We start from the raw sequence: 27,081 nt of genomic DNA, 5'->3' as shown, positions 1-27,081 counted from the left end.
GCATCAGGGAAGAAAATGTAATCATAAACATTACTACGCAGTGTGAGAAACTCTTTCAAAACTTCAGGTAAAGGGCTGATAAAAGATCAAAGTCTGCACAAAACAAATGAAATAAAGGTCATATTTTCTTTAAAGGAAGGAAGAGGAAGCCGTATTTGTAGCCAAAATTGTTTATTTTCCTTTTGGTTTCCATCAATATTCTTTTTTTGTCTTTACATAAAGCTTGTCACAAAGGAATACATACATTCATTAGGCAGGTCAAGAAAAATACAAATAAGAACTAGCTGGCACCCGATTCTGCTTAACAATCCAAAAAAACCAAGGCAACTGCTTTTAAGAGCAGCCTATAGTCCTACCTTAACTGGCTCTAGCATTGATGAACAGAAACACAAAAGAAAGGTAAAACGATGACGGACAGAAATCGGTCGCCATTTAAACTGTAATAATGGATAAGCAACAGATGAGTGAGCAAGGGAGTATTTACTAGTGTTTGGATCTTGCTAAAAAGCAGTGTTACACACAAAGCGTTGCTACTCTACTTTTTCTCACTGAATTCTCAATGACAGAAACCCTGTATTGAAGGAGGTGAAAGATGTGTGAAGGAAAAGAGAGATGCTGTGCAGGTCATCGGTTGTAGAATAGACACTTTAGTAAAAAAACAGACCGACATGTTATTGTGAAAAATGATAATTGATTGCCAACCATCACTTCTGCTGCAATCTGGCAGCTTTAAACTTGGACACCCTCTTCGGGGCCTCCTGGGGGGGGGCTACTTCAGACGCCACCTCCTCCTGCTTCCTCTCCATGATGGTGGGCAGAGCTGGTGGAGCGAGGGTCAGGTGAGGAACAGCTGTAGGCATCGGGTCCTTTTCCACCACTGTACCTGAAAAGGCCTGGAGGAGAGAGAGAATGATTGTGGTAAAAGCTGGTGTGAAGGTAGAATTAGATCGAGGTACTTTATTGATCCCAATTTGGGAAATGTTTGCGTGGCAGCAGCATCAAAAACAACAAAACAAGGCATTGCACAACATAACATAACATTTTCCTGCATGAAATAAAAAAAAATGACAAGATGTTATATATTTTTTTCGGTTGTGTGAAATCTAGAGAAATCTGTAATTTGAAATCAGGGTAACGGTGCTTTTCATTGGTCAGCAAGTAATTCCTTTGCGCATGTGTCAGCATTATGGTTGTCAGAATTTTGTATACATTTTTAAGCCACATTGTTCCAATTTTCCTTTAGATCATAGCTGTTTATGACTCCATTTATTCAACCAGATTAAGAATTTTAGTTCTTGGATACCTGGATCTTAAATTATCAAAGAAACAAGCTGAGCAAATATAAGCAGGATGTGTTCACTGAACAGCCTTGGAGGAACACCATTTTTTTTTTATGTGAATTTGCTTTATTCAATACGTTTAGTGTTTTTTTTTTAATCGCCAGGAGAGTATACTACGAAGCAGGATTTTCGCTAAGCCGGCTAAATTCAAGGAAAACTCCAGCTTTCCGGTCCTACGAAGCTGGTTCTCTTTTTAGCAGGCTAGATCTCCATGGTAATATATGCTTAGCGGCTAACCTGCTCGGGACCAGGTTGCAGGCTAAGAGCTCAACTCAGTGAAAGCACCGCCTGCTGACCAATCAGAGCTCAGTGTGCGGAGTTTAAAGCGATCAAGTCATATTACAGGAGAAAGGAAATACAGAAAAGCTGCCGTTGCAGGAAAGACGGCCGGCAAAAATCACCGGCTGTGTGAACGTGAACATTATTAGAATATCACCTCCATCTTCAGAGCAATCTGACTATTATAACATTAGCGTTAAGAAAGCTTACTTAAATATCGGCCACAACATAAGTAACCGGATCAGAGTACATTAAGTACAGTCCGCGGCATATCACTTCATAATGTATCATATATCTCCTTATCTGAGTCAGCTGAGCCGTATCTGGCCGTGCAACACTCACAGTGTCACAGACTGGATGCAGAAGTATTATTTTAAGCAACACATTAAGTTTACGAAACACTCGAGACAAATGTAATTAAAGTCAGATCGTGTTTTAGACGGGGCAGTGATATCATAAACCTGTTAATGTGCGCATTCAAACACTTGTTCTGTTGCCAGCTGTATTCACCTTGCAGGTGCAGCTCTGTGGCTTTGATCCTGGATCAAGTGTTTAAGTCATGGATGTTTAAAGTATAACTTCTTCATATTTGACTAATATTATAGTTGACTTTTCATTCAGGAAGTATGACGCTGTGCTGTCAGTACGCTTCTCCATGTTTGTGATTGGTCGAATGCTCCAGATACCACCCTTTCATGTGAACGCGCACCTAACTAGATAGGACACGGCTGGCTTGAGCGATCCACTTGATAACCCGCGTCGTAGTACAGTTTAGCGAGAGCGCGTATGTTTTGGATTAGGCCAACCGGCTAACTCAAACATATCCAGGTTAGGTTGAACCAGCTTCGTAGTACAGGCCCCAGGTCTGCTTGTTTTGGAGAGGAAGAGGCTTCTGTTGATAACGTGGGTCGCGTTAAATAACTACCGAACTTCTGGATCTTAAATCATCAAAGAAAAGGCAGAGCAAACGTAAGAGGCAGCTCGCAGCACCTACAGGAAAATCTTCGTCCAGCGTTGGTGATAAGTACAACAGCTCTTCTGATTCCACACTACTTCACGACTTCCCCAACTCCCTCTTTAGTTATTGTTTTGCTTGGGATCCCCAGCGGCAGATAATACGGCTACACATTGTGCGTGTACCGTGGTATGATGGTTGGAGTTTCAGGCTCACAAAATGCTTCCTACTGTTTTCATGCTGTGATTTCTTCTTCATATCGTCTCGTGTGACTAACATTTAATATCTGTTTGACCGAATGCAGCCCCTGTTTCAACTTAAAGAGGCTTCTGTGGGGTTTTGAGGCTCAGAGGAGCAATTTGACAACAGTTTCATAACGTAGCCATATTGCAGATCCCTCCACACTGTAACTGAGATTACAGACATTACACTGAGCAGATCTAAGCAGTAGTGGAACTAAAACTAAAAAACATGTGTATTGCTTACCTCAAACCGACTGGCGGGGTGCAGTGGGACGGCGGTGGGACTGTCCTCCTCCGTGAGGCCGTCGCTGGTGTCGCTGTGCGTCGTGTCGTCGTGGCTGAAGCTTCGTCCAATCATACGGCGCTCATCAAAGTCTGCCGCGCTGCTCTCGCTCGTGTCGCTGCACACGCTGTTCTCTCGGCTGCGAGACTTCAGGATGGACTTTCTGGGGATGGGTTCCCCGTTCTTCACGTCCACAAACAACCTGACAAAGACAGCAGACCCGTTTCACCAATCAGAGGACAGGAGCCTCATTTAGCAGACCAATATATATATATATTTATATTCCTACATTTAGTTTGTCATTTACCTGTAAATGTCCACCGGGGTTGTGATTTTGTGAAGTTCATGATGTCCATTGTTGAGGCCGTTTTTCTTTTTCTTCTTAGAATGCTGCTCTTTCCTCTCGCTGAACTTCAACATGGTGTTCTTTCCTGTGTTTATCCTCACCTGAAGCAAAATACAGAGACAGGGTTAAGAGAAAGTCGCAAACACGGAAATAAGCAGTGAAATTAAAAGTAATGAAGATAAAACAAGTTCTTGCTATCAGTGATTTATCACTCTGACCTTCTTAGGTTCCATTGTGTGAGAGAAAAGGATGGTAGGCAAATCGTGGCCTTCCTCTTCCTCGTCGTCTTCCTCTGCTATGCTGTCTTTGCACGGCGGCTTTTTACTGTGAGGCGCGGGGGTCCAGCTTGGCTTCACACTTTGTCCATTTACTGGAGGTGCTGCATCTGCCTCCTTCTCCTCTTCAGAGGATGAGGATTCCTCACCATTCATGTCACCATTATCAGATAATCTGAAGAAAAAAACATTTCAATGAGACATTTTTTATTCTGTCTAAGGTAGCAATTATTAAGGTTATTAGGAGAACACCCCTGTGTGTTTCTCTACCTGTCCTGATCATCTTGTTGCTGCTCCAGCTTCTCCAGTTCATCCAACCTAGCCCACAACTCCTCCTCAGTGATGGTGCTTATTCTTCTCTCTGTATCTCCGCCCTCCACTTTAATCTCCTCTTCTTCTTCTTCTTCTTCTTCTTCCTCTTCTTCTTCTTTTAGATCCAAAATGGCATCCAATTTGGGTTTAGAATTAGGTTTGTGTGCTATCCTTTTCCTTCCTGTTAAAAGCAAGATGGAAAATAAATTCATTAGCTTTGTTTTGCTTAATGCTAATATGAGTTTGTTGTAAAATTAAACTCTCGTTACTTTCTTTCACAAGGCAAGATAGATAAGTAAAATGGAGACAGAAGAAAGGCAGACAAAGATACCTTTGGTGACAGCAGCTTCGATGATTCTGGAGTCTTCTCTAATGTCAATGTAGTCCCCTTTCCCCTAAAAAACAAGCAAAGTCAATATACCTTTTAAGTGATAGGTAATATCTCATCTGTGAGAAGACTTGCAGTAACGCAACATACCGACGAGATGTTTTCCAAATCCTTGGTGAGCCCGACTCTGGCTTCAAAGTTTTTCATCGTCTTTGAAAGATCGTCCATTTCACTCTTCACATCTGCAGAATAAAAAAAAGGGTACATTATCATTCAACATGAAGAAAGTTGGAAGCATTCTGACAAAACACAATGGCTGGCTGCAGGCTAATGGAGATTTAAATAAAACATTTAATGGCAACCAGCGGCGAAAGAGTTAAAATACTAAACAAGTTGAGGGGAAAAAAAATTGGAAAATGATGACACAAACAGTTCATAATATCTTCTGCCCTGAATACTACTCCGGATCATTAAATCTTGACAACAATTAAGCCCTTTTACTAATAGCAGCAGAGGGCCCTTGTTTCCATGGCGATTGGGAGCCCCTCCAGTCAGTGCATCAACTGGAAGTGAGGAAAGGTCAAACACAGAAGGCCTGACAACTCAGCCGCTGTTTGACACATTTCAGCCAGCTATGTTTGTATTACAGCACTTAGCTCTGTAATAGTGGGGTGGGCCGGGTCAGCAGATAGGAGGAGGGGGGGGGGGAGGGGGCAGCCGGCTGCGGATGGGCTGTGGCAGCGTGTTTCTGCTTCACTAAACAGCCTAATAATGTTCACATCAGAGGTCGTTACTTGGGCCCATTTCACTTGATATGAGATTTTTTCAGACCTAGAACGAGCGGCGGGGAATAAATGCAAGACAAAACACGGCCGTGCATAACCCATGACGGTATAAACACATTTCTTCTCTTCAAAAAGACTTCTCGCACTCGATCAAACAATAATCTTGCATTGACAGGATGGGATTTGACAACAGGAGAGGAACAAAAAGTGTGAATTGACATAGAAAGATTAACAAAAAAAGCAGGGACAGCGGTGACATGAAACAAGAGCAGCACAGCGCATGAGTGCTGTGGATGTGCTGTGCTGCGTGCAACCCTTTAACCAAATGTGAAATTAAGTACCCGGCATATGACAAAAATCATGCATGCTTCAAGATATCTATGCACTTATGGGAAGCAGCATTACAGCTCACCAAACAGATCCTTAAAATAGACTCAATTTGACAAGTTGTTCCCAAAGTCTTGTGGCAAATAATGGCTCCTCTAAAAGTATGTTTATCACTTCGGTGATTCTTCAGTGGAGCTTGGTGCAGCAGCACCCTCTGCTGGAGGAAGAGGAGCAGTGCTGAGCCGTTACTTTGAGAATCAACAGTGTCTTTTCAAAAACAGACTCACATTTCATCCTGTGATCCACAATTTTCTGAGCCTGCTTGGTGGAGCACTTGGCGAACCAGTTGTCGCCGAGCAACGCTGTGACCTCGTTGGTGTGCACCAGCTTCCCCGGCATGAAGGCCAGAGGGCCAAAGGGCACCTGTTTATAGCACATGGGGTGGAACAACAGCAACAGAAACAATGAGCAGGAGTCATGATGTGGACGTGAAGATAGGAGTGAAGAAGAAATAAAAATGCCGCAAAAATGTGCATATTGAGGCTCAGTTTCTGCAAAGCTAAAACACAGCTCATGAAGCTGCTAAATGCAAAACTTGACATTTACAAAAGACACACAAGTTGTGTAACTGTGTGTGTTTCTCCTGTGTATTTGCAACAAGGTCAGCACTCACCGTGATGTCATAAGAAAGCTGATCTGGAAGAGTTTTAAGCCGGTCATTCAGCGCTTCATAGTCACCTGACAACTTCTTCCTGCAGAAGCACAGATTCACAATGTTAGGCAAACCACTATTCAAATAAACGTTTTTTTGTTTATTTATTTGAAGTCACAGATGTCTTCTGAGCCATTGTTATCCAATTTGGTATGTTGGACTTATTTTTGAAGGTTAAACAATTGGAAGAACAATGGGAAGTAAAAAATAGCTATTCAGCAATTAGGAAGTGCCTGTTTCCCCCTTCAGAGGGGGGCGTTAGAGAAACTAAAGTCGCCTCAAGATGTCCCTGGTATATATTGATTTTATTTATTTTTAGAGAAAATCATGATGATAATACTATGCTATACAACACACCTTCTTGCTGCAGGTAAAAAAAAAGAACATAGCTATGTACAGTTAATCTTAAAAAAATATTTTACGATTAAAACCTTTTTTTGAGGCGCCCTACTTTCTCCAATTTCATGCCTGCAGGTGCAATTACAACATTCATATTGAAACAAGCGAGAACTAGTTTATGTTTTATTGCTCTTTCAAACTTAACAAATATCTGTATTCAGTTTACTTGTAAAGAGGGCCTTGCACATCGACTGAAGTGTTTTCAATTAATCAGCCTTTGTTCAGATGTAATGATCGGCAGAACCAGGCTGTTCATTCAGTGCACCAATAAGAATGGTACATTTATTTTGGTCTGTCAACAACACAAACAGGAGAGTCACAGAGAAGTCAAGTATGCACACGCCCCCAGACTCACAATCAGCCCAACACATTGGAATACTGTGTTTGAGGTCCAAATACTTATTTTAGTAAAAACTGCAGTGGCCTTTACAAGGTTGCATACTGTACTGTAACGTGTAGTATGTCAGTAATTGAGATATAGTACTCAGTCCTTACTTGGTGCCTTGCACTTTGACCTTTTCTGCTCATCTGCTGTGCAGTTACAGTACATAACACTGCTGCAGACCACTGCTTGCATCAATACAAATACATTTGACTGTATAGTAGTTACACTATAGTAGAGCTCCTACATGAGTTATGGTCCACTCACACAGGTGTTTCCACTTTGTATTTGCTCTACTTGTTGTTGATGTCTACTACACTCTTGTGTGAGCTTTGTTGTATCTGTTTGAGTGAATCATTCAAACAGACCAGTGGACATAATAAAGTTAATGATGGCTTAATTCCATTTAGCTGCTTTCAAGATCCTGGTGTTCTGCAATATGGCTCAATGTCAAGGATCACCGGGACACTTAAATACAACAGAGCCTTGTTCTCGTCCACAAAGACCACTGGAAAACTGTCTTTGGCACATCTGGAGTAGGCTATCAGACTAAATACCACTGTGCAGTGTGCAGGGCCTAAAGGTTGATTGTGTTCTAACAATGCTTCTCCTTCCAACTACAAGTGTGCTTGGGATTAAGGATAAACGGGCTAATTATGGCATGCTTGAAACAAATGCCACTGATTGGTCAGGGAGTGTCTAATTTGTAGATTTAGACCACAGCCAGCACTCTAAATACAGAGCATCAATATTGCAAAGAATCATTCTTGATTATTTGGGTAAGAAAAAAACCTCAAGGCTATTATGAGAAAAATATTAGGCAGCTCTAAATGGATCTTTAAAAAATATGATTCGATTAAATACAAACCTCCCTGAAATGATGATGATGACAGAAGCTGAAATATTATTATAATTGGATCACTTAGGGATAAGCAAGTGCAAGGCAAAGCAATAACTATGTATACATTTGTTAAACGCTACTGAGTTGAGCAGAACATTTAAAAAAGAATCCTCTTGAATGTGTTTTATTTTCACAGATATTTGTTTATATTTTGTTATTTATTTCTCAAAGGAACTGTATATTGAACATGTGCTTTTTGCTACTTTGTTTATCATCAATATTTTTAACAGTGTATTACAAAGACAAGAAACAAAAGTATAGAAAGATATCACTATGCATCTTTTGACAAAGTACATGTGATCTTCTTCAAACTTACCAGTGCTGAATCCGACTTTCACAGTCTTTCACCACCTGTTTCAGACAGATAACTTTAATGAAAATTAAGTTGTCCAAAATTGATGGAATTTACATAGTATTAAGTCAAGGATTGAATAGCCATAACATGTTCTGGTATAATGGAAAATATGATAATTGCAACATGCAAATTGCAAACATACAACTTGTGATTATATAAGTTAAAGAAACATCACACACAGGGAAATTGAAAAAATACCCAACCAGGAAGCAGGAGAGGAAGACAAACACAGCGGTCAAAACTGCATTCAAATAGAATTGCACAAACATTCCTTCAATGGGATATATGGTGACACATACAGTTCATGTTAACAAAACATCTCTAAAGTTTTGCTTGCAGGACTTTCTCAGTGTTGACTTTATACAGATTCGTATCTAACAAATCGAAACTTAAAAAGCTCCCATTGTTTTCAAACTGTCACGTGCATCACTTAGTTAACCGTTAGCTAGCAGTTGTCAACAGTTCATAAACACAATACAAGTCAGTTTCACAAAGTGTGAATGCTAACCACTAGCAGTACAAACACAGAGGCACAGAAAAGGACACAAAACACACCCCTTCCTGCAGGCACCATTTTCATTACAAGACCTTGAACATGTGTGTGGCTGCCAGAGAGGAAGCTTCTCGAACAAGCAGACATTGACCTTACAACTAACTAATTCTACATAAACGTGTGTGCAATTAGTGCATAAAGGTCTGTGTTTCATTTTAAAATGCACTAAAGTAGATGTACTGGTAGTTCAAATACCCTTGCTGATCCACCGCGTGGCCAGCAGCACACTATGGTTGGGCTAACGTTAAACGTCATTAGCTAAATGTTTCATGTCAACTGGTTAAATTACCTTCTCTTGTTCCTCTCGGAGCCTGGCAACTCCTCCGAGATGCTCATTGCTCATTTTACCTTTTTCCGCCATTGTTAACCCAGGTGCACAACAGGAAATTGTGTTATTTGAAACCCCAAAACAAAGCTCAGGGGTTGTTGTGAGTCCTAAAGAAGTGTTTATGAATGCAGCCGCAGCGATTCCTGAGACCCGTTCTGGCCGTAGTCATCAATGGGGCAGTGATAAAGATCCGCACTTTCGGAAGTGATACCATTTCACACTCTCATTTCAAGATTTCTGCATGATCTCCAAAAATATCCACGCTGTTAATCCAAAAGAACAGCAAATATTCCCCGTCACTCTCGCTGCGACGTGCACCTCGGTCCGATGTCAACACAGCATAAATAACAAGGGAACTTCCGCTCATGATTTTCAAAATAAAAGCTATCGTTGGTACCTCGCCTCTCAGTGAGGCTACAAATAAAGAAAAAAAAGAGTTTATCATTAATGTTATTGAATTAGTATCTAACAACACATTTCGTTAAAAAATATTCCAATATTCCATCCATATTCCAACAAAATAAGTAACCACATAACCACATAACACTGTGTCTGTGGAAAACAGTTTGCTCTGGGATTATAAAGCCCCTTGGGGTCTGAGGGCAGTTGGCAAACAAGACTTTAGTTAGTACTGTCATCAATTACTGAAAATAAAAAGAGTTAACCCTGTTATTAAATAAGCAAACTAACAAAAATAAATCTTAAGTAAACGGAAGTAGAAGTTTGCAAATATTGGCATCAAATACTGAAAAGCCATCATTAAAATGTGTTATTGTTTAGTGTTATCATAGCAAATGTTCTATATTTATAAGTTGATTTTATCCTGTTGTGTGCAAATTGTTATTATAAAGCTAAACCTGTAGGCTAGGTTTAAATAAACAAAGGGGTGCAAAAAGTACATTTCTGAAACTTAGTTGAGAAGAAGTATGGAGTGGCATAACATGGAGACATTCACGTAAAGCACAAACATCTCAATATTCTCCCCCTTCCCAGTCCACTCCAGTGAAGTCCCCCTCCATGCTTTTATTTTGAAGAGACACCAATGCATTACCCGTATTCAGTTATATAAAGCTATCTTGACGCAGCTGATACTCTGTGTCCGCCAATGTACTCTGAGTAAAATGGATGATTGCACAAATGTAAACAGTCGCCTTACAGTAGCCAGCCAAGATCCTCCTGCAAAGTAAAACACACAGTAACAAAATAACCAGCACCACCACTGTCAGAGATGTTTTTGTCTCAAAAGTAGCACTGGGTTACCTCTTCATGTAAAAAGGCTTGAAGCTGTACATATATATAGTTCAACATCATATTTTAACCACAAACATGTTCATATATAAGCCAACAAAGCAATCATTAGATATTAAAGTTGGCTTTGTCTGGTCAGTTCTGATAAACAAGTTTGGTTTCAGATATTTTATATAATCAACCTATGGTTCCAGCCCCCTTGTTGTTAGACGCTCATTGGCTGTTCTTGTTGCCTTCAATTGCTGTCGGAAATATGAATTGTAAAGGGGAGCAAATGCATATAATGGACTACGAAACAAGAATAAAAAATCCTGTGAAAGAAAAGATCAACTACCCTATTATGATGGGTATAGCCAGAGGTCCCTTCATGTGTAAAGGTACTGGTACACCATTTACAAATGTGTTTTGTAAGGTTTGGATTAGGCAGGTCTTAATTTGTTAATTGTTGAACTAATTAATTATCCCACAAATTAGTTTAGATTAATCTGAAATATCTGGAAAGTGCATTTGTATCATTATTTAAATTGATATTAACTTAATAAATACAAAACCCAAACAACTTAATTCATATTTATTATATATTGTTTAAGTAATTCCTCTTTTACTCATTCTTAATGTAGCCTACCCTAGAAAACAAACACCTAGGCCCTTTCTCATTTCTCTAACTCCCCTCCTCGACTCCTATCCTCGACTCCTATCCTCAATCCTTAGTCCCGCCCACAGGAGATGCGAGCCGAGGAGTCGAGGAGTCGAGGAGGGGGATTTGATGAAATGAGAAAGGGCCCTGCAGTATAGAAGCCAGGTAAGTATGTTTATTAGGGGGAACAACACACCTTCAACATTCAAAAAGATTTAATTTATTGCTGCTACAATACTAGTTAATGTATTCTCTCATCAATGTCATGGAAGTCCATTTGTGCAGCTGGGAGTGAAATATCCTGTAAGTCATTATTATGACTTAATATCTCATTATTCATAGTTGTTCAGCTATTGGTTGTTTATCAACCGGAAAGGAAGCAATTCAGGATTGTAGTGAGTGTCCCTGAACGCACCATTATTGTGTTCCCATCAGGCATTGCGGTCAGTCATACAAGCCCAGAAATCAAGAGTAACCGGCTGACCAGTATATCATAACAACATTATAGAAATAAGACTGACAACACATATTGATGAGGATTTTCTAACACTGCAAGGTATGTAGATATTAGATAAAATGACTGTGGTTACTACGTGAGGTCTAATGCTATAGATGTGACATTGTGAAACCTGTACCTTTGCCTTATGATCCTTTCTGATGCAATCAGACCTATCCACCACTTCACTGGTGTACACAGGGTTGCCTTTGAAACTAACTTTAGGGCAACACTATTAAATACATTTAAGACCATGTTATGCTATTTTTAAATTGATTAATGTATGTTTTTTTTAAGTTAAGTTAAATAGCCAACTACAAATACTTTAAATGGTCAGTTTTATCCAGATTTCTTCTTCTTCGCTGATTGTTAAGTCTTTTACAATTATAAAATATGTCTTATCTCACTAAATTCTTCTGATCCACAGTATGTGTCATCGAATTAATGATGTCATGAAGCTGTGTTGTGAGTTATCTGCCCATCAGCAAATCCAGACCACAGTGAAAGGCTCGGGAAAGGGAGCCGCAGCAGCAGGGGGGCTCGCCTTTGCTGGAGGCCTGGTTGGGGGTCCCCTTGGTATTGCAGTCGGTGAGTGGAAACAAATGAAACTGCTCTTCTTGGAACTTTAAATATATGTACAGACGGTACTTCACACGTTTTAATCACTTTTCCTCATGCAGGCGGTGCTGTTGGGGGCCTCCTGGGCTGCTGGCTGACCAGTGGACAATTCAAACCTCTGCCTCAGATTATCATGGAGCTCAGCCCCCAGCAGCAGCAGAAGCTTTATGAGGGTCTCATGGCGGTCCTGGGGGACATTCAGTGGACAGATGTGCTTCAGTTAACTACTCTAGTGATGGGGAACGCTGCCCTGAAGCAGCAGGCTACAGCCGCCCTCCTCGGGTACATCACCAAGGAGCTCCAGGCGGAGGTGCACTACGTGGATTAGAGTCTGTGGAGTCAGGGGCGTAGAAGGATGGAGCCTTTGAAAAGAATGTGAACTTTTGTTTTGAGAGACTCTTTACTTAATGTAAAATATGATATTTTAAAAGTGTCCAGCCACCATCACACTCCTGGATACACTCTGGGTTTAGCAAATGATTGTGGAAAAGCTGTGACACACATCAGTTTAAAGGTGGGGTAGGTAATTTTGGAGAAACCAGCTCGAGTGCGCTATAATTTGAAAATACACAGCCGGAAAAAATCTGCCACTTCCTTACTGAGCCCCTCCTCCAACACACACAAACTTGCACATGACCAATGAGGGCACGAGATAAGTTTGTGCACAGATGGAAGGCTGACAGGCAGGTAGGCCATCCAGTTATTTTAGCCGGGCCGGCTCAGATGATTGGTCGTGCTTTTTACAGTACTACGGCTTCCACAGATGTAATGTTTTTAATGGATTTTTTGTCAAAGCACTTGCTATCGGGATGTTAAGAGCATTCCATGGAATATAACAAAAAGTGTATCTCGAGCCGGTTTCTCAAACTTACCTACCCCACCTTTAAGGTACTATTTATTAATAAGCATTACATGGCACTGAAGGTCATGGTTAGGTCACTGATTTCAATATATACACACTGGTGATTATGCAATGAATGAGTGCCAACTGTACAATGTGAAATATTTTTGATTTGCTGGCCATTTATTGGCTTTATGACTGGGAGTTCACCATTATCTGTGCACCTTATATCGTATTTAAATTATTTCATCAATTAAAACTAAAGGTTTGTGTTTTTTCACTGATTTATAAAGTTTTATACATCACACTTTATTGACCACGATTAAAACCATCTGTGACTTGTGTCAAACAATAGGGCTTTTTTTCCTGTGTGACAGTTTACATTATTTGCTGCTGCTTTTAGTGGTATGAAAATGTGATCATGTTTGACAGAAAGTCTCTTAAAGGAAAAACAGGGTCCTGAGAACAAGTAATCTACACATTCTTTAAAGTTAGATAACATAACCCTGGTCAAAACACTCCTGCAAAGAAACAACCGTTGGATCTCAGTACAAACTCCTCTTCTGTTTACACCTTATTGGTACTTGTTGAAATTGCCCGAGGCTTTCCTTGATAATCCTTTCATCTTATCTCCCTTATTTTGCTCTTTGGGGTACCCGGGTCTCTTTTAGTTCATGTGTGTATAAATACTGACAACTCAGCTTTATGTAGCTATGAAACTGGCCCCAACCACCACATGAGAAAATGAAGGAAAAGAAAGCCAATTCAAAAAAAGTTATTATTCATTTTATTTTGTCTGATATTTGTTTTAGAGCTTGACTTTTTCCACAGAGATTTCTGTAACTTTGTCACTTTTTGTGTTGAATAATTGTATTGGCTAAATATTAAATGCAGTTTGAATTGAAGTGAATTGATCCTGATGTAAAAAAGTGATCAAGCTAAATGATGCAGAAAAAACGTACTTTTTACATAACATACGCAAGAACTCAATCATAGAGTTTGGAAATATGTCTTTATTAGTAAATACACATTATTTCACCCCTACCTCTTAAAAGCATCAAAAAATACATATTACAGAGAGGAGCTCGGACAGAGCTCCAGTATTTATCCCACCACCACTGTGTCCTCATCAGGGAATTCATAGTAGGGAACTTCCAGGTTAAGAGGAGCGGGTCCCTTTCTTATTCTTCCTGAAGCATCATAGTGGGAGCCATGGCAAGGACAGTAGTAGCCTCCATAGTCTCCTGCGTTGGCGATGGGCACACAGCCCAGATGCGTGCACACCCCGAGGACGATTACCCATTTGGGGTTCTGCACTCTCTCCTTGTCGTGCTGGGGGTCACGCAGCTCTGCGATGTTCACAGCCTCCTCTGCAGCGATTTCCTTCTCTGTGCGGTGACGGACAAACAGGGGCTTTCCTCTCCACTTGAAGGTCACGTTCTTGCCTTCGGGGATGTCACCGAGCTTAACCTCAATCTGGGACAAGGCCAGGACATCTGCTGATGCACTCATCGAGGAGACGAACTGGCTGACCACCGTCTTGGCGGCATACACGCCAATGACGGTGGACGCTCCGGTGACAAGGTAAGAGAAGGTCCTTCTTCCCTCACTGCTCCCCTGGGAGGACTTGTTGGGGTCGGTAACCTCTGGGCGGCGGTAGTCCGTGAAGTCAGGAATCTTGATATCTGTGTGGGCGAGGCGGACCCCTCCTGGAGCTGAAAATGAGACATAAAATGCAGTGTTTAAAGATATAAGCAGCATATTGGCAAATTGATTCAGTATCTAACAAAATAATAAAAGAAATAAAAAAAACAGTCATTTCTGGTGCATTCATGTGACAGGGACATTTTATTATCCATCTTAACTTTTATCATGGTGATAAATTCCTACTTTTGATTAAATTGATACAGATGTAATTATTGTATCCATAAACATTAGTCATTATTGATTATAGAAACGAGACACACTATTTATAACAATATAAAACTTTGCATACGAATTTGTATGTTTTCCCCATGTATATTAGATAACAACCTCACAATATAGCTGCTAAAAATATTTGCCTGTTTTTTATGTTGATCACATAACCTTGTTTTAGGCAAGGCAAGGCAAGGCAAGTTTATTTATAGAGCACTTTTCAACGCAAGGCAATTCAAAGTGCTTTACAAAAAAAAAAAAAAAAGACATTAAGCATTAAAAAAGAAAGACAATATGAATAATAGCAATAATTTGAGTTATCTTAAGGTAAACAAACCTGGGCTTCTTCTTTTGTACAATCAACAGTAATACGTGTATTATTATTATTATACCTTAGCAGGCATGTTAGGCAAAACTTTTTAAACCATGGTTACATAGCCCAACTTTGATAGTTGCATAACACAAATCAAAACAACATCAGACATGTAAATGCAGAAACTGGACCACAGCAATGTGTTTTGAGGTGTTTACATATCACAAGTGTATATTTATATACCTCAGACTTCTTATCTATTGTTGACCCCCGGTAAGGTTCGATATGTCAGTTATGACACCGGCTATTTCAAGCTAACCACTGCAAGTTGTATGTAGTTAGTTGCACACCAAAAAGGTACAAAATGATACAAACAATTCCCACGTTGTCTATCATGAATATATTAACAAATTATTTAAAAACATTGTGTATGTTAAGGTAGCGTTACAGCAAGCAGCTCAATATCACTTTCACTGTTAGCAGACACACACGTCCTTCTCTTGGCCTTACCAGCAGCAGGCACCAAGGTCTTTACTCCCGGGGACAACAGGCTTTTAACTGTTTGTTGTGTCGCCTGCATGTACGGGGTAATAGCCCCGGAACGGGCAGCTATGGACATCATCTTTGCCCAAAAAAGTTACCTCCAAACCGGCGCGGGGGACACGACCTTGCGTGTACAAATATTTACGTGCACTTCCCTGATCTGCTTTACCAGAAACCCGCTCCGCCTATACAAGGTTCCGCAGTACGTACGGTCTGACCGAAGCGTGCCTTTCGTTTTTCTAGGGTTATGACATTGTTTTATGGGTTTTATTTCATACTTAAATTACAATTGATATATATTCTGTGTTTACCTTTTGTAAAAGTTAATTTAAAACAGCAGAAAACGTTCATTAATTTAAATAACGGCTTATTTTAGCACAGGCATTTTTTAAGTCAGCTGTACTCAGAGGTCCTTGTGATGTAAACAAGGGTCCTCTCACAAAATATGGAGAGTAGCTACACAATGGTAACCTGAGACAAATTAAAAAAGAAAAGAAAAATGAAAATACCAAAAAGAAAACTTTTTCTACTAATCATTTTTGCGTATGTGGTATTTTCACTGTATGCTGCATACAATGTCTTCTTCAGCACCAAAGTAATCTCCCGTGTTCACCGGGTGGTGAAGAAAGAGACAGTCTCGGGTAAATTCACGTTAGCTAGCGCAGCCGTCACCTAGCCCCGATTCCAAATAAGCGGCCTGCGTTTTTCACAATGAAACTCGTTTCTATTTTATTTTGGAAATAGAAAATGAGTGCCCATACGGTAAATGGAAACTGTTTGTTGTATTTGCAGGTGGTGTCAAAGATGGTGGTGGAGCTCCATTTCTAGCGCGTGATTGGAATCCGTGGGAGGACGAACAGGTGGACTACAACTCTGCTCTGACCAAGAAGAGGGAGGCCTTCAAACAACACCTGGCCCGCATTGACAAGAACAAAGCCACAAGATACAGGGTACAAATCTGGGGCAAAGCTGCTATAGGTAGGTCGTGGTATTATCAGATGTCATCAATCACAGCCTGAGGAGAAGATATGTGTTGGTGTAGTACATCACTAGATAGATGCACTATGAATTTAGTTTTACTTTATTTTGAATTAGATCACAGCTAAACAAGTTTGTCATTCCTGTGATTGGTGATTTGATTTTTTTATTTAGCTTTATATCAAGGTATGTTTTTATTATATAAAATGATACAGTGGCACAGAACTGTATTCTTTGCTGAAGATGGAGTGCAAGAAATACAAAACCTCTGCATACATCATTGAAATGTATTAAACTCCTAGGTATATTTAGTGAATGTATGTATTAAATATCTGAAAATCTAAATGTTATTATTACATCACTGTTGTAGGGGAATTGCAGAGGGCAGGAACACCTTTGATGATGAAGGCAACAATGTTTGTATTGAAAATAACATTGTATTGTATTTTCATTTGTGGTTGTGCTTTAAACTAAATTCATTTCATTTCAAACCTTTATTTATACAGATAAAATCCCATTGAGATCATTGATCTCTTTTCCAAGGGAGACCTGCTCAAGTAGTTCCACATGAAACATAAAAACATAAATAGAACAACAAAAGGACATCATACAGCATCATTTACAAAAATTATCCACATAAACAGGTACCAATAGCTTCCGATTGAGTAGCATCCAACCGAGCTTTAAAAACATTTAGTGGCACCAGATTGTTAAGTTTCCATTTAATTTGCAGACTATTCCAAGACAGAGGAGCTGCGCATCTAAAAGCTGTCTTCCCTAAGACAGTCCTAGCAGTTGGCACATTTAATAAAACCACAGCATTCGATCTCAGGCAGTAGCCAAAAAATAAAATAGTTTTAAACACATGTAGTTTCCTGAGGTCCAGAATGAAAAAGGCTACTGTCGGGCACATATCATAGGAACAAACACCATATGCAACTATATCTCAAAAGTGTTTAGAAAAAGTCTCCAGCTCATAATACTTACTTGCAGTGGCGGCGCCAGGGTATGGCTGGGGTAGGCTACAGCCATACCAAGAAATTGCTTAGCCCCACCTCAGCCCCACCATGAAAAATGATGTTAAAGTAAGCAAATTAAATTAAATAATAAGCAAAATGCTAAATGTTGAGAACACGGCTTGCAAAAATATACGGGTCGTGTCCACAACACACAAACTGATCCTGCTGTAACAACAAGTGCACGTTACTGATGCAATATGGTTGAGACCATGCTAGAAGAGGGGTACAAGGAATAGTCTAAGTAGTGGGGGAACTTTATACACTAAAGGTGTGTGGAAATTCTCTGGCGTTATAATATCAGCGCGGCCGCGGTCAGATCAAAATGCCTCCGAATGCAATTTGAATAGGCAAGGCAAGTTTATTTAAATAGCACCTTTCAACACAAGGCAATTCAAAGTGCTTTACAAAAAACGAAAGACATTAAGAAAATGGCATTTAAAATCAGTCATTAAAAAGAAAAGATAATCAAATAAACATTAAAAGAAAAAATACATGGATAAAAGAATAAAATAATAGACCTACAGCCAATCAGAGCAACGAAACGTTGGGTCTGCGTCATGCATTACTGATTGAGATCAATCGGAACCGCCATTCAGTATCCCCATTGGATCTTCAACGTGTACTATCATACGTCACATTCAGTGATCCCTTTTTATTTATTACACATGTCTTATTTACTACAAGACATGTGCCGTTTTATTTCATACAGGTCCATTTTGATTGAGACAGGGAAATAATCTAAACCTCACGCGTGGCGTTTCACTGTCAAGTGGGGAAATATAGCGTATAAGTAATTACATTGCAAATACTGACTTGAGCCCCACCACTGTATGGGTTAGCCCTACCATAGATTACCCAACAAAAATACTCTGGCGCCGCCACTGCTTACTTGAAACAACATCTTGGAGAAAAACAACTGGGATCTATTTATCTTTTGGATTGATAATGGTACCCTCCACTTTGCTGCTTGGCTCAATTGGCCTTAGTAGGTACTGTGTACTGTATACACCTGATAATACTATGTTCACACAAGATGTAGTTGTATATACAAACTACATGCATTTGATATGTACCCTGCTGTGGAAGCCTGATAGAGGTACAACATAATGGCACTGTACATGTTAACATTTGAACTCAAATTCCAATGTCCCATTCTTTTGTCCTCAGGCATTTATCTCTGGGAACATATTTTAGAGGGACCCCTCAACCCTACTGACAAGGTCGCACAATGGAGAGAGGGAGAGTTGCAGTCAGGAAAGATCGATTTCAGGTAACAGGAAACATATTGACTTTTAAAAAATGCCATACGATAAAGTCTACTTGTTGGCATCTGTGAAAAACACCCCATCATATAATAACTACATAATAAAACAGCACCATCATTCTGACATGCTCTCCTTCCCCTGTTGCTTTTCCATCTTTAGTTTCTATACTGGTCCTGCTGTGGTCCAGGGTCATGTCCCTCTGGATATGAACAGCCTGGTTCTGGTTCTGAATGGCCGTGAGCCGCAGAAGGTGTCTTATTCCACGCGGTGGCTGGAGCATGTCCAAGCTCTGGTAAAGTCCCACACAGTGTCACATGTGGCCGTGGTCCTGCTGGGCAATGAGCACTGCCACAACGACTTCATTGGCCCTTACTTAAAGAGGAACGGTGGCTTTGTGGACCTGCTGTTTGTAGTGTACGACAGCCCCTGGGTTAATGACAAGGATGTGTTCCAGTGGCCTCTGGGTGTCGCCACGTAGGTCATCTCTTAATAGTCCTACATGTTCAAGGCTACATATCAGTACATAACATTGTATGTTGTCTTTTTATTGAAAAACGTTATCTAACTCTTTTTTTCTTTTCTCTTCACAGGTACAGGCAGTTTCCTATGATTAGGCCGAATGCCCAACTGATTACCTCTAACAGGCCATACCTCTGTAATTTCTTGGGAACTGTTTACAAAAATTCCTCCAGGGAAACTCTCATGCAGGTGCTGAAAAAATCTGGTCTGGAAGAGGAATGCATCACCAATGCCAGGGAGAAGTAAGTCATTGCTCCGGACCAATCTTTAATATTACATACATACATAATTCAGATTCAAGTCAGCAGTCATTGGGTTTCTCACATTGACATAAAATGAAGTGCTCTCAAATTAGTGTCAAGATATTATGTGGTGAAATTCAACTATAATACATTTCAGATATAGAGAGGCGAAGTCCCGCCCATCTACTTCCGACCCATGGGACCTTATTTCGGAAAAATTATGTATTGAAGTAAATGGGGAGAGAAAAGTCATCTTTCGATCCCGTTTGAATTGTGCCACGAAATTACACATATGATGTTTGTCAATCTTAAAAAAGAATATCCATGTCAAAAAAGTCACAGTTTGTCGTAAAACTGTTGACATATAAGACAATGAAAAATACGCAACTAGAAAGACTACAAATCCCAGAGTTGCGTAAGCAATGTTATAATTGTTTTCCTCCACTAAATATAAGAGATAGCTAAGATAAGCTAACTTTAACAAGATGCCTGTGTGCTTAGTACCAGGTTGTAATCATACCAGCAATGGGTCGACTTGCTCGTTCTTTCGCTTCCCGTCTGATGAAAGGACCAGGGGCCTCATTTATAAGGATTCACGTGGGAAGGTTGCTTACCTAGTAGAAATAAAAAAAATAGGTACAGAAATGTTCAGACATTTTCCGATTCACAAAACATTGCGTACCGGCGAGGAAAGTCCGTACGGCACTTCCTACGCCGGTTTCCCTTTATAAATCACAACCGACTCGAAATGCGGTGCAGCTTTTGCGGGCTTCACGTAACGCCCATATTTGCCTATAAATAGTCAAATAAACGCTCATTCATTCTGACTGACTGCATGAAGAAGATCGCAGGAAATGACGACAGAACAGCTAAAAAAGACATCTCACACCGTGTCAGATTTTGGTTATTTTGGGGAGGTCGAGATAAATCATATTGTTTTGTGGATGCAGTTTGAACCAGAGTAGCAGCATGGAGGTCGGATCGTCACCAAAATAAATAAATAAGTGGTCCGAAAAAGGTTAATGACAAAATAAATACCTTTACACCATTAATTCTGTCCTTCTGTTTATGAGAAAACATTTCATAACATTAACACAACATATTCGAGGTGGTATTAAATAACATATCCGTATTTTATTTATTTCTCCAAGTTATGTTTTTGTGTGCACAGAGGAGTCGCAAACAGGCGTTTGTTTAATCATTTTAAGATTGGCTTTAATCAATGTTTGAAAATGAATTCTTCATATATGATAAATGAGAGGTAACATTTTATTTATGGTATTTTTTCCACATATTTCTCTCCATTCTTCCTTCTGCCAATGGCGTCGCAGATTCTCGTCTCTCCCATTGTTATGCTTAGTGCGTACGCATGGGTTAACCGTTACGGCCCCTACACACGGCGGCGTGCGTTGTCGCTTGCCGGCGGAGGGGGCTGAAACTCGACCAACAACCAATCACATGCATCTCCCGCCCCAGACACACAAGCACACGGTTTGACTCGATTGGCTGTAGAACAAAAGTAGAACATTGCTCTACTTTTGCAGCGAGCACCGTGAGAGAAGCTACGCTTTGCTCCCACAATGCAGTTCGGCGAATCATGACGTCACCCCATTCAAAGTGAATGGGCAGAAGCGTTGAAGCGGCAATGCACGCCGCCGTGTGTAGGGGCCGTTAGAGTTTGCGTGGAGGACCACACATTTTCCCGTTAAGTTAGTATTTTATAAATTGCAAACATTGCGTAGAAACTGGCGTACGCCATTTTTTGAGCGTATATTCCTTTTATAAATGAGGCCCCAGGAGTGGCTGGCTGGATCAAGTTAGCTACCTAGCTAGTAGCAATCACATTAGTTAGCATTACAGCCTTAGCCTTGTCATTTGTATTAGCCTTAAAGGTGGGGTAGGTCAGTTTGAGAAACCGGCTCGAGATACACTTTTTGTTATATTCCATGGAATGCTCTTAACATCCCGATAGCAATGAATATCTTAAGTGCTTTGACAACAAATCCATAACAACATTTCATCTGTGGAAGCCATAGTACTGTAAAAAGTACGACCAATCATTTTAGCCGACCCGGCTAAAGTAACTGGATGACCTACCTGCTGCCTGTCAGCCTTCCATCTGTGCACAAACTTATCTCGTGCCCTCATTGGTCATGTGCGCGTTCGTGTGTGTTGGAGGACGGGCTCTGTAAGGAAGTGGCAGATTTTTTCCGGTTGTGTATTTTCAAATTCTAGCGCACTCGAGCTGGTTTCTCCAAAATTACCTGCCTCACCTTTAACATGAAGTAACATTAAAGAGCCTGTGACACGAGTTTCCCCCATCATCCAAACCCATCAATTTGAGTAAATATTGTCCCCTTGAAACCGTTACTGAACTGATTTTGGATATTTGTACTTTGATAACCATTAATCTGCCCTTCAATGTTGACCATTTTCTGGATCTTCTCGGGAATTCTTCAAGTCCCGCCAAATTATGTGTGACGTCATTGCGGGCACACCGTTCCAGCTGCACCGTTCAGGATCCCAACATCTGCATGTAAACGCACGACGGCGCACACAGCAGCAAGCTCAGACAGCGATGACAGTTTAATTTTGAATGTGTCCAGTGCCAGTGGTGGACTGGGACTAAAAATTATCCCGGGACTCTCGACCGGACCACTTCGGTACCGCTAGTAAATTGTCAACGGGGGGAGTGGGGGATGTGCTAGTGACTTATCCGACCGGCCCACTTCGGTACCAGTCCGCCACTGCACCCAGCCCAGCCCACGTAAACTGTCAATGGGGGGAGCCTCGCTGCGGGGAAACGGTGGACCCAGTGTCCCGATCGGAGTGGGAATAATAATAATAATAATAATCCGTGCATTTTATCCATTAATTTCCCCAACATTGTGGTAAAAAAAAAAACACGTTTAATCCATATTGGTGTACTACAACTACAGAAAGCATCGGTTTGTTTTCTCATCAGGAAATGCAGACCGGCACAAACAAACGATTTTTAAATCATCATCCTCACGATCATTTATGTCGCCGAATTGACATGAAAGCACTGACAAATATGAATATACTGTAGTCAACTTCATTAAAACGTTATTAACGTGCCTAAACTCAGTAATTCACCATTTATACGCATGACAACACACTTTGTCCGTGTTTGGCTCTCGTCGCACAGTGAAGCGTTCCCGCATTGACGTCACGTCCGGCTTCCCCCAAAACTTCAAAATGAGTCGAAGGAGTTTCCCCGCGATGTTCGAAATTATTGATATTTATCGGAACGGTATCGCACCTTCTTTTTTAAACTGACGGTTCGAGATTACTAGTAGCCCAATATTTCATTGCACAACAGTTGTTGGGAGGCTGTCACAGGCTCTTTAAGTAACCCACACATGTACAGTAAGAGTAGTAGTCATATTTCGTGAACCCTTTGAAGAGTACTGTCACACCGGTGTGATCATTCTATAATACACCGTTTAAGCCCGGGGGAGAAATGCAACCGCTACATTAGCATCGGCGATCTTTTCTACTTCATGCTATCTGCACAAATGGTTAACATTGAACATTAAAAAGATCAGGCAGTTCAGGGAGAATCGAAGGAAGGCAGGCAGCTTTGCATGACATTCTTCCGGACGTGTTTCATTGTGGTGATAGTGAGGGTAGTCAATCCCTTTTTTGGCAAGACAGTAGTGACAGCCATCTTGGTAACGTGTGTTGTTGTGCGAGACCAGAGATGTAGTTCATTGAGCGGTTTCACCCAAAAAAAGTATTACTTCACAGTTTTAGGGCAAAACTTTTTTTTTTTTACTTGCAAATTTATCTTTTAAATTGACAAACATCATATATGTGTAATTAGTTGCACAATTCAAACGTGATCGAAAGATAACTTTTCTCTCGCCATTGACTTCAATACATCATTTTTCCGATATAAGGTCCCATGGAGTTCCACCGGAAAGGGAGGGTGGCCTCGCCTCTATTGATATCACATTCTATTAGTTCAAATTAGACATCACAGAAGCTGACCAAGTTAGGCCTTTTATTGTTAAACTGATCTTTAGATGCACTACTTTTCATACAAATAGGTAGGAGGATTTTGTCCACCATCACTTACATTAGAAATGTATTATATGCTTTAACTAGCTCACGACCCACACCAGCACTGTGATTTTTCCCACACCTGTGGTACTTGAGATTATTTTTGCTTTGGTAATATTGTTGCAGAATCATGATGTTATTGGTAGCTTCATTTTTATGCCTTAGGGCAGCGGTTCGCAAACTTCCACGGAGGTACTGCAGGTGGTCCGTGGAAAAAAGCTGAATAAAATGGACTTGCTGTGCGTGTGCGTTGTTTTGAGTTTAATTAGCCTATAATTGCACAAAATCTGTTATTTTATTTATTATTTCCTTATTGTACACGGATACAATCGGATGTTGAAAGAGCTGAAGCTGCAGTTCATGTTCACTGATGCAGCTGTTGTGTTCTATGAGTGTATACAGATTTGAATATATGGTCAAGGACCAAAAGAAAAAAATAAGTTGTCCGCCGTCCTCTTTGAGAAACATACACAACGCAGACAGACACAGGTCACACGTGCAACAAAAGTATCAGATAGGCTTCAATTTACTTTTGATTGTCTATAATTAACTATAAAAAAATATCTGCGTTTTAACACTACGTTTATATGTACTTATTTTTACGGTTTGCATATGAGGTGGTCCGCGGAAATCCTTGATGATAAATAGTGGTCCGCAGAAACAAAAAGTTTGAGAACCCCTGCCTTAGGGCATTTCATACATTTTTCAACAAATAGTTGAGGTAATATGTATACTATATGAATCATCTCATTGGAACATTATTGCCGATTACTGATTATTAAATATATTCCTTTCCTCAGGTGGCTACCTCAGGAGACAGCAGACAGTCTGAGACAGTATCAGACCGCTCTGGTCCAGAGCGAGCTCACACTCTGCCCAGTCGGAATCAACTCAGAGTGCTACCGCATCTACGAGGCCTGCTCCTATGGCTCCGTGCCCGTGGTGGAGGATGTTCTGACACCTGGGAGCTGTGCTGCCGGGTCCAGCTCTCCTCTGCGACTGCTCAAAGCTGCAGGAGCCCCCTTCATCTTCATCAGTGACTGGAAAGAACTAGCTGCCATCTTAGAGAGGGAGCGGGGGATGAGCCAGGAGCAGAGGGTGGACCGCAGGAGGAGGCTGCTGGAGTGGTACGCCGGCTTCCGTCAGCAGATGAAGGAGAGGTTCACTGAGGTCCTAGAGGAGAATTTCTTCAAAAACGTCTGACTGTGGTGCTCAACTAACAACATTTCAAAAGATATACAGGGGTAGATGTTTGATATTGGTTTAACTTATTTTGTGGTCTGTGGAGATATGTGACATACTACTGGCTTTGTGAACCTGATGATGTTCCGTGGTATATTCCTGTCAGGGTTATTATAAAAACATTTATGTATATTGTAAAGCTGCCAGTTGGTAAAGGGCTCCATGACTTTGTTTGGGTTTATTTATCATCTTAATGTTTACAATGGAGGAATGTCCAGGCATTTAGAAACACTAAATCTTAAACTGCCTTTGCATTTTTTCCGCATACCATTTCAACCATGTTTTATATCTGTTTGTATGCATTTAATATTGTGATTTTTAAGAAACACTTCTTTGGAGTAGAATGAAATGATTATGCCTTGTTTTTAGAGTTATTATTTTTGTAATGTGAGTAGGGCTGGGCGATTATTCAATATAATCATTCATCGTCTTTCAATAGAATCATGTTGTGATGAAATCCTTTATATCGTCTTGTATCAGATATTGTGATACGGAATGTCATAGTCTATATTGATAACAAGCACATACTAACTCAAAATGATCCGAAAATCTGATATGAAATATTTTGGCTGATATCCTTTGAAGATTGAGGATTTGTTTTTATATTACACTTTACCACTCAGTTTAATGCGATTAACAAGCTGGACTCCAGATAAATCAAGCTATTTTCTTTATTTCAGTACTCTGAATTTGTGCCATGGATGTTTACATGGGTCTATAGGTGGAAATATATTTTTTTGTTATTTATTTTATTTCACTTGTGACCATTTTTATTTATTTTTTGCACTAACTGTCTTAGTTAGTTAAAATAGTTTATTTTATATAACTATTCATTTATTTATTTATTGAATTACCAGATATGTGTTATCATGTATATTTGTTATCAGATATGAAATGACCCATATTGTGATGGAAGGTTTTTGCCATATCGTCCAGCCCTAATTGTGAGCGACTAAAATATGGATGTTGTTTGCTGTGGCATGTGACTTCTTTCTGGTCAAAACATAACAACATTATTTATTTAGTGTTCTATTTATTTAATTGGTGCAACGCATGGAATTTTTTAGACAGTGCAAGAAAATATAAATTGAGTGTTATCCCGAAGAAAAAGAAGTGGATGTGCTTGTCCTGTGCTTTTATTTCCCCTACAGGTGGCACTGTGGGCCATTTTATTTTCAGAGGCTACAATGATTTCAATTGTAATGTAGAGCAAAAGTATTTTGAAATAGAAAAAAAAAAGAGGAACACTTGAGTAAACTACATCAACAGAGATCAAGAAATACAATGGCGCACAAGCATGCTGCTATCTTCACAATTACACTTAGACAATGTACTTACTATCTATTTGACTACTTGTTGTATTTTGCAACATTCAACAAATACATTCTCAACACTATAAATATATGCTTTATTACCTTCATTATCTACTTTAGTCTAATTATATATGAGGGAATGGAAGTAGCTTGGAAAACAGGCCCACACTAGTATATATTAGAAAGCATTGATTTTTGTTTGGTTTTTTTAATATTCAATGAATAACTTCTTAACAAAAACATACATGTAAAACACATTACCACCATACATTACTTTAGATAACTCCTCTATGAGTGCATGGGTGTAGTTGGAAATATGCACTGCAGCTGTGAGCCTACAAATAGCTGAAAAAATAAATAAAAGTCTGTATGGGATCTTATTTTGGATTTGTTTATTGCCAGGTACGTTTACATACAAGGTATTTGTTTTGGTTAATGGTGGTGTAGCCATAAACAATCTAAGAACATAAATTGTTAGTTGTAAGAGTAAATTAATGGTGTAAAGGTAATTTGAATTCCTTTACGTTATGAGTTCAGTTCTGTTCCTCTTTAAATTCCCACTAGATTACATTTGACAGCTGAGCACAGAAACAACAGAAAAATGGAACAATACAAATCAAATACAAATCCTTAGTAAGGAGGATGTATATTTTTTAGAGTTAAATAGGATAAAGTGCTTCTGTCCTAAATGTTAGCAGAAAG

The 27,081-nt window shown here is 40.0% G+C and overlaps 4 protein-coding genes across 5 annotated transcripts; 2 read left to right on the top strand and 2 right to left on the bottom strand.

The window, feature by feature from the left end:
* Window positions 1–154: 154 nt before the first annotated feature.
* uri1 (URI1 prefoldin like chaperone) lies at window positions 155–9,458 on the bottom strand. 2 transcript variants are annotated; one of them, XM_034084756.2, is made up of 11 exons: window positions 9,064–9,458; window positions 8,183–8,217; window positions 6,146–6,224; window positions 5,760–5,895; window positions 4,511–4,602; window positions 4,364–4,427; window positions 3,991–4,213; window positions 3,664–3,895; window positions 3,407–3,546; window positions 3,061–3,301; window positions 155–893 (listed from the first exon to the last, which is right to left on the bottom strand). In XM_034084756.2, exons 1-11 carry the CDS (start codon window positions 9,133–9,135, stop codon window positions 705–707), a joined length of 1,503 nt encoding a protein of 500 aa, XP_033940647.1. In that variant the 5' UTR covers window positions 9,136–9,458; the 3' UTR covers window positions 155–704. The 2 variants fall into 2 exon arrangements, with proteins under 2 accessions (XP_033940647.1, XP_033940648.1); XM_034084757.2 differs by lacking the exon at window positions 9,064–9,458 and adding an exon at window positions 8,425–9,050.
* A 1,964-nt stretch (window positions 9,459–11,422) lies between these two features.
* LOC117447837 (protein C19orf12 homolog) lies at window positions 11,423–13,850 on the top strand. Its single transcript, XM_034084758.2, has 3 exons — window positions 11,423–11,543; window positions 11,911–12,071; window positions 12,164–13,850. The coding sequence occupies exons 2-3, from the start codon at window positions 11,912–11,914 to the stop codon at window positions 12,427–12,429; spliced, it is 426 nt and encodes a 141-aa protein (XP_033940649.1). The 5' UTR covers window positions 11,423–11,543; window position 11,911; the 3' UTR covers window positions 12,430–13,850.
* Window positions 13,851–13,935: 85 nt separating this feature from the next.
* On the bottom strand, window positions 13,936–15,911 carry LOC117448098 (cytochrome b-c1 complex subunit Rieske, mitochondrial-like). Its single transcript, XM_034085218.2, has 2 exons — window positions 15,683–15,911; window positions 13,936–14,657 (listed from the first exon to the last, which is right to left on the bottom strand). Exons 1-2 carry the CDS (start codon window positions 15,792–15,794, stop codon window positions 14,047–14,049), a joined length of 723 nt encoding a protein of 240 aa, XP_033941109.1. The 5' UTR covers window positions 15,795–15,911; the 3' UTR covers window positions 13,936–14,046.
* Window positions 15,912–16,106: 195 nt separating this feature from the next.
* rxylt1 (ribitol xylosyltransferase 1) lies at window positions 16,107–26,747 on the top strand. The gene is made up of 6 exons (XM_034085216.2): window positions 16,107–16,356; window positions 16,508–16,693; window positions 18,880–18,982; window positions 19,137–19,451; window positions 19,568–19,738; window positions 24,625–26,747. The coding sequence occupies exons 1-6, from the start codon at window positions 16,215–16,217 to the stop codon at window positions 25,025–25,027; spliced, it is 1,320 nt and encodes a 439-aa protein (XP_033941107.1). The 5' UTR covers window positions 16,107–16,214; the 3' UTR covers window positions 25,028–26,747.
* Window positions 26,748–27,081: the final 334 nt, after the last annotated feature.

This window comes from Pseudochaenichthys georgianus, chromosome 6, assembly GCF_902827115.2.
Source record: "Pseudochaenichthys georgianus chromosome 6, fPseGeo1.2, whole genome shotgun sequence".
In the NCBI taxonomy this organism is placed as follows: domain Eukaryota; kingdom Metazoa; phylum Chordata; class Actinopteri; order Perciformes; family Channichthyidae; genus Pseudochaenichthys; species Pseudochaenichthys georgianus.
This window is presented reverse-complemented; position numbering and strand designations above follow the sequence as displayed.

What these genes read in the sequence shown, in the direction of transcription:
- LOC117448098 (XM_034085218.2), bottom strand. Translation starts at nt 15,794, where the DNA reads ATGATGTCCATAGCTGCCCGTTCCGGGGCTATTACCCCGTACATGCAG. An exon ending in GACCTTGGTGCCTGCTGCTG is followed by an intron (nt 14,658 to 15,682) that starts GTAAGGCCAAGA and finishes TCTCATTTTCAG; the next exon opens with CTCCAGGAGGGGTCCGCCTC.
- LOC117447837 (XM_034084758.2), top strand. Translation starts at nt 11,912, where the DNA reads ATGTGTCATCGAATTAATGATGTCATGAAGCTGTGTTGTGAGTTATCT. An exon ending in TCCCCTTGGTATTGCAGTCG is followed by an intron (nt 12,072 to 12,163) that starts GTGAGTGGAAAC and finishes TTCCTCATGCAG; the next exon opens with GCGGTGCTGTTGGGGGCCTC.
- rxylt1 (XM_034085216.2), top strand. Translation starts at nt 16,215, where the DNA reads ATGAAAATACCAAAAAGAAAACTTTTTCTACTAATCATTTTTGCGTAT. An exon ending in CTGGGGCAAAGCTGCTATAG is followed by an intron (nt 16,694 to 18,879) that starts GTAGGTCGTGGT and finishes TTTTGTCCTCAG; the next exon opens with GCATTTATCTCTGGGAACAT. An exon ending in TCAGGAAAGATCGATTTCAG is followed by an intron (nt 18,983 to 19,136) that starts GTAACAGGAAAC and finishes TTCCATCTTTAG; the next exon opens with TTTCTATACTGGTCCTGCTG.
- uri1 (XM_034084756.2), bottom strand. Translation starts at nt 9,135, where the DNA reads ATGGCGGAAAAAGGTAAAATGAGCAATGAGCATCTCGGAGGAGTTGCC. An exon ending in ACACAATGGAACCTAAGAAG is followed by an intron (nt 3,547 to 3,663) that starts GTCAGAGTGATA and finishes ATTTTGCTTCAG; the next exon opens with GTGAGGATAAACACAGGAAA. An exon ending in ACCCCGCCAGTCGGTTTGAG is followed by an intron (nt 894 to 3,060) that starts GTAAGCAATACA and finishes TCTCTCCTCCAG; the next exon opens with GCCTTTTCAGGTACAGTGGT.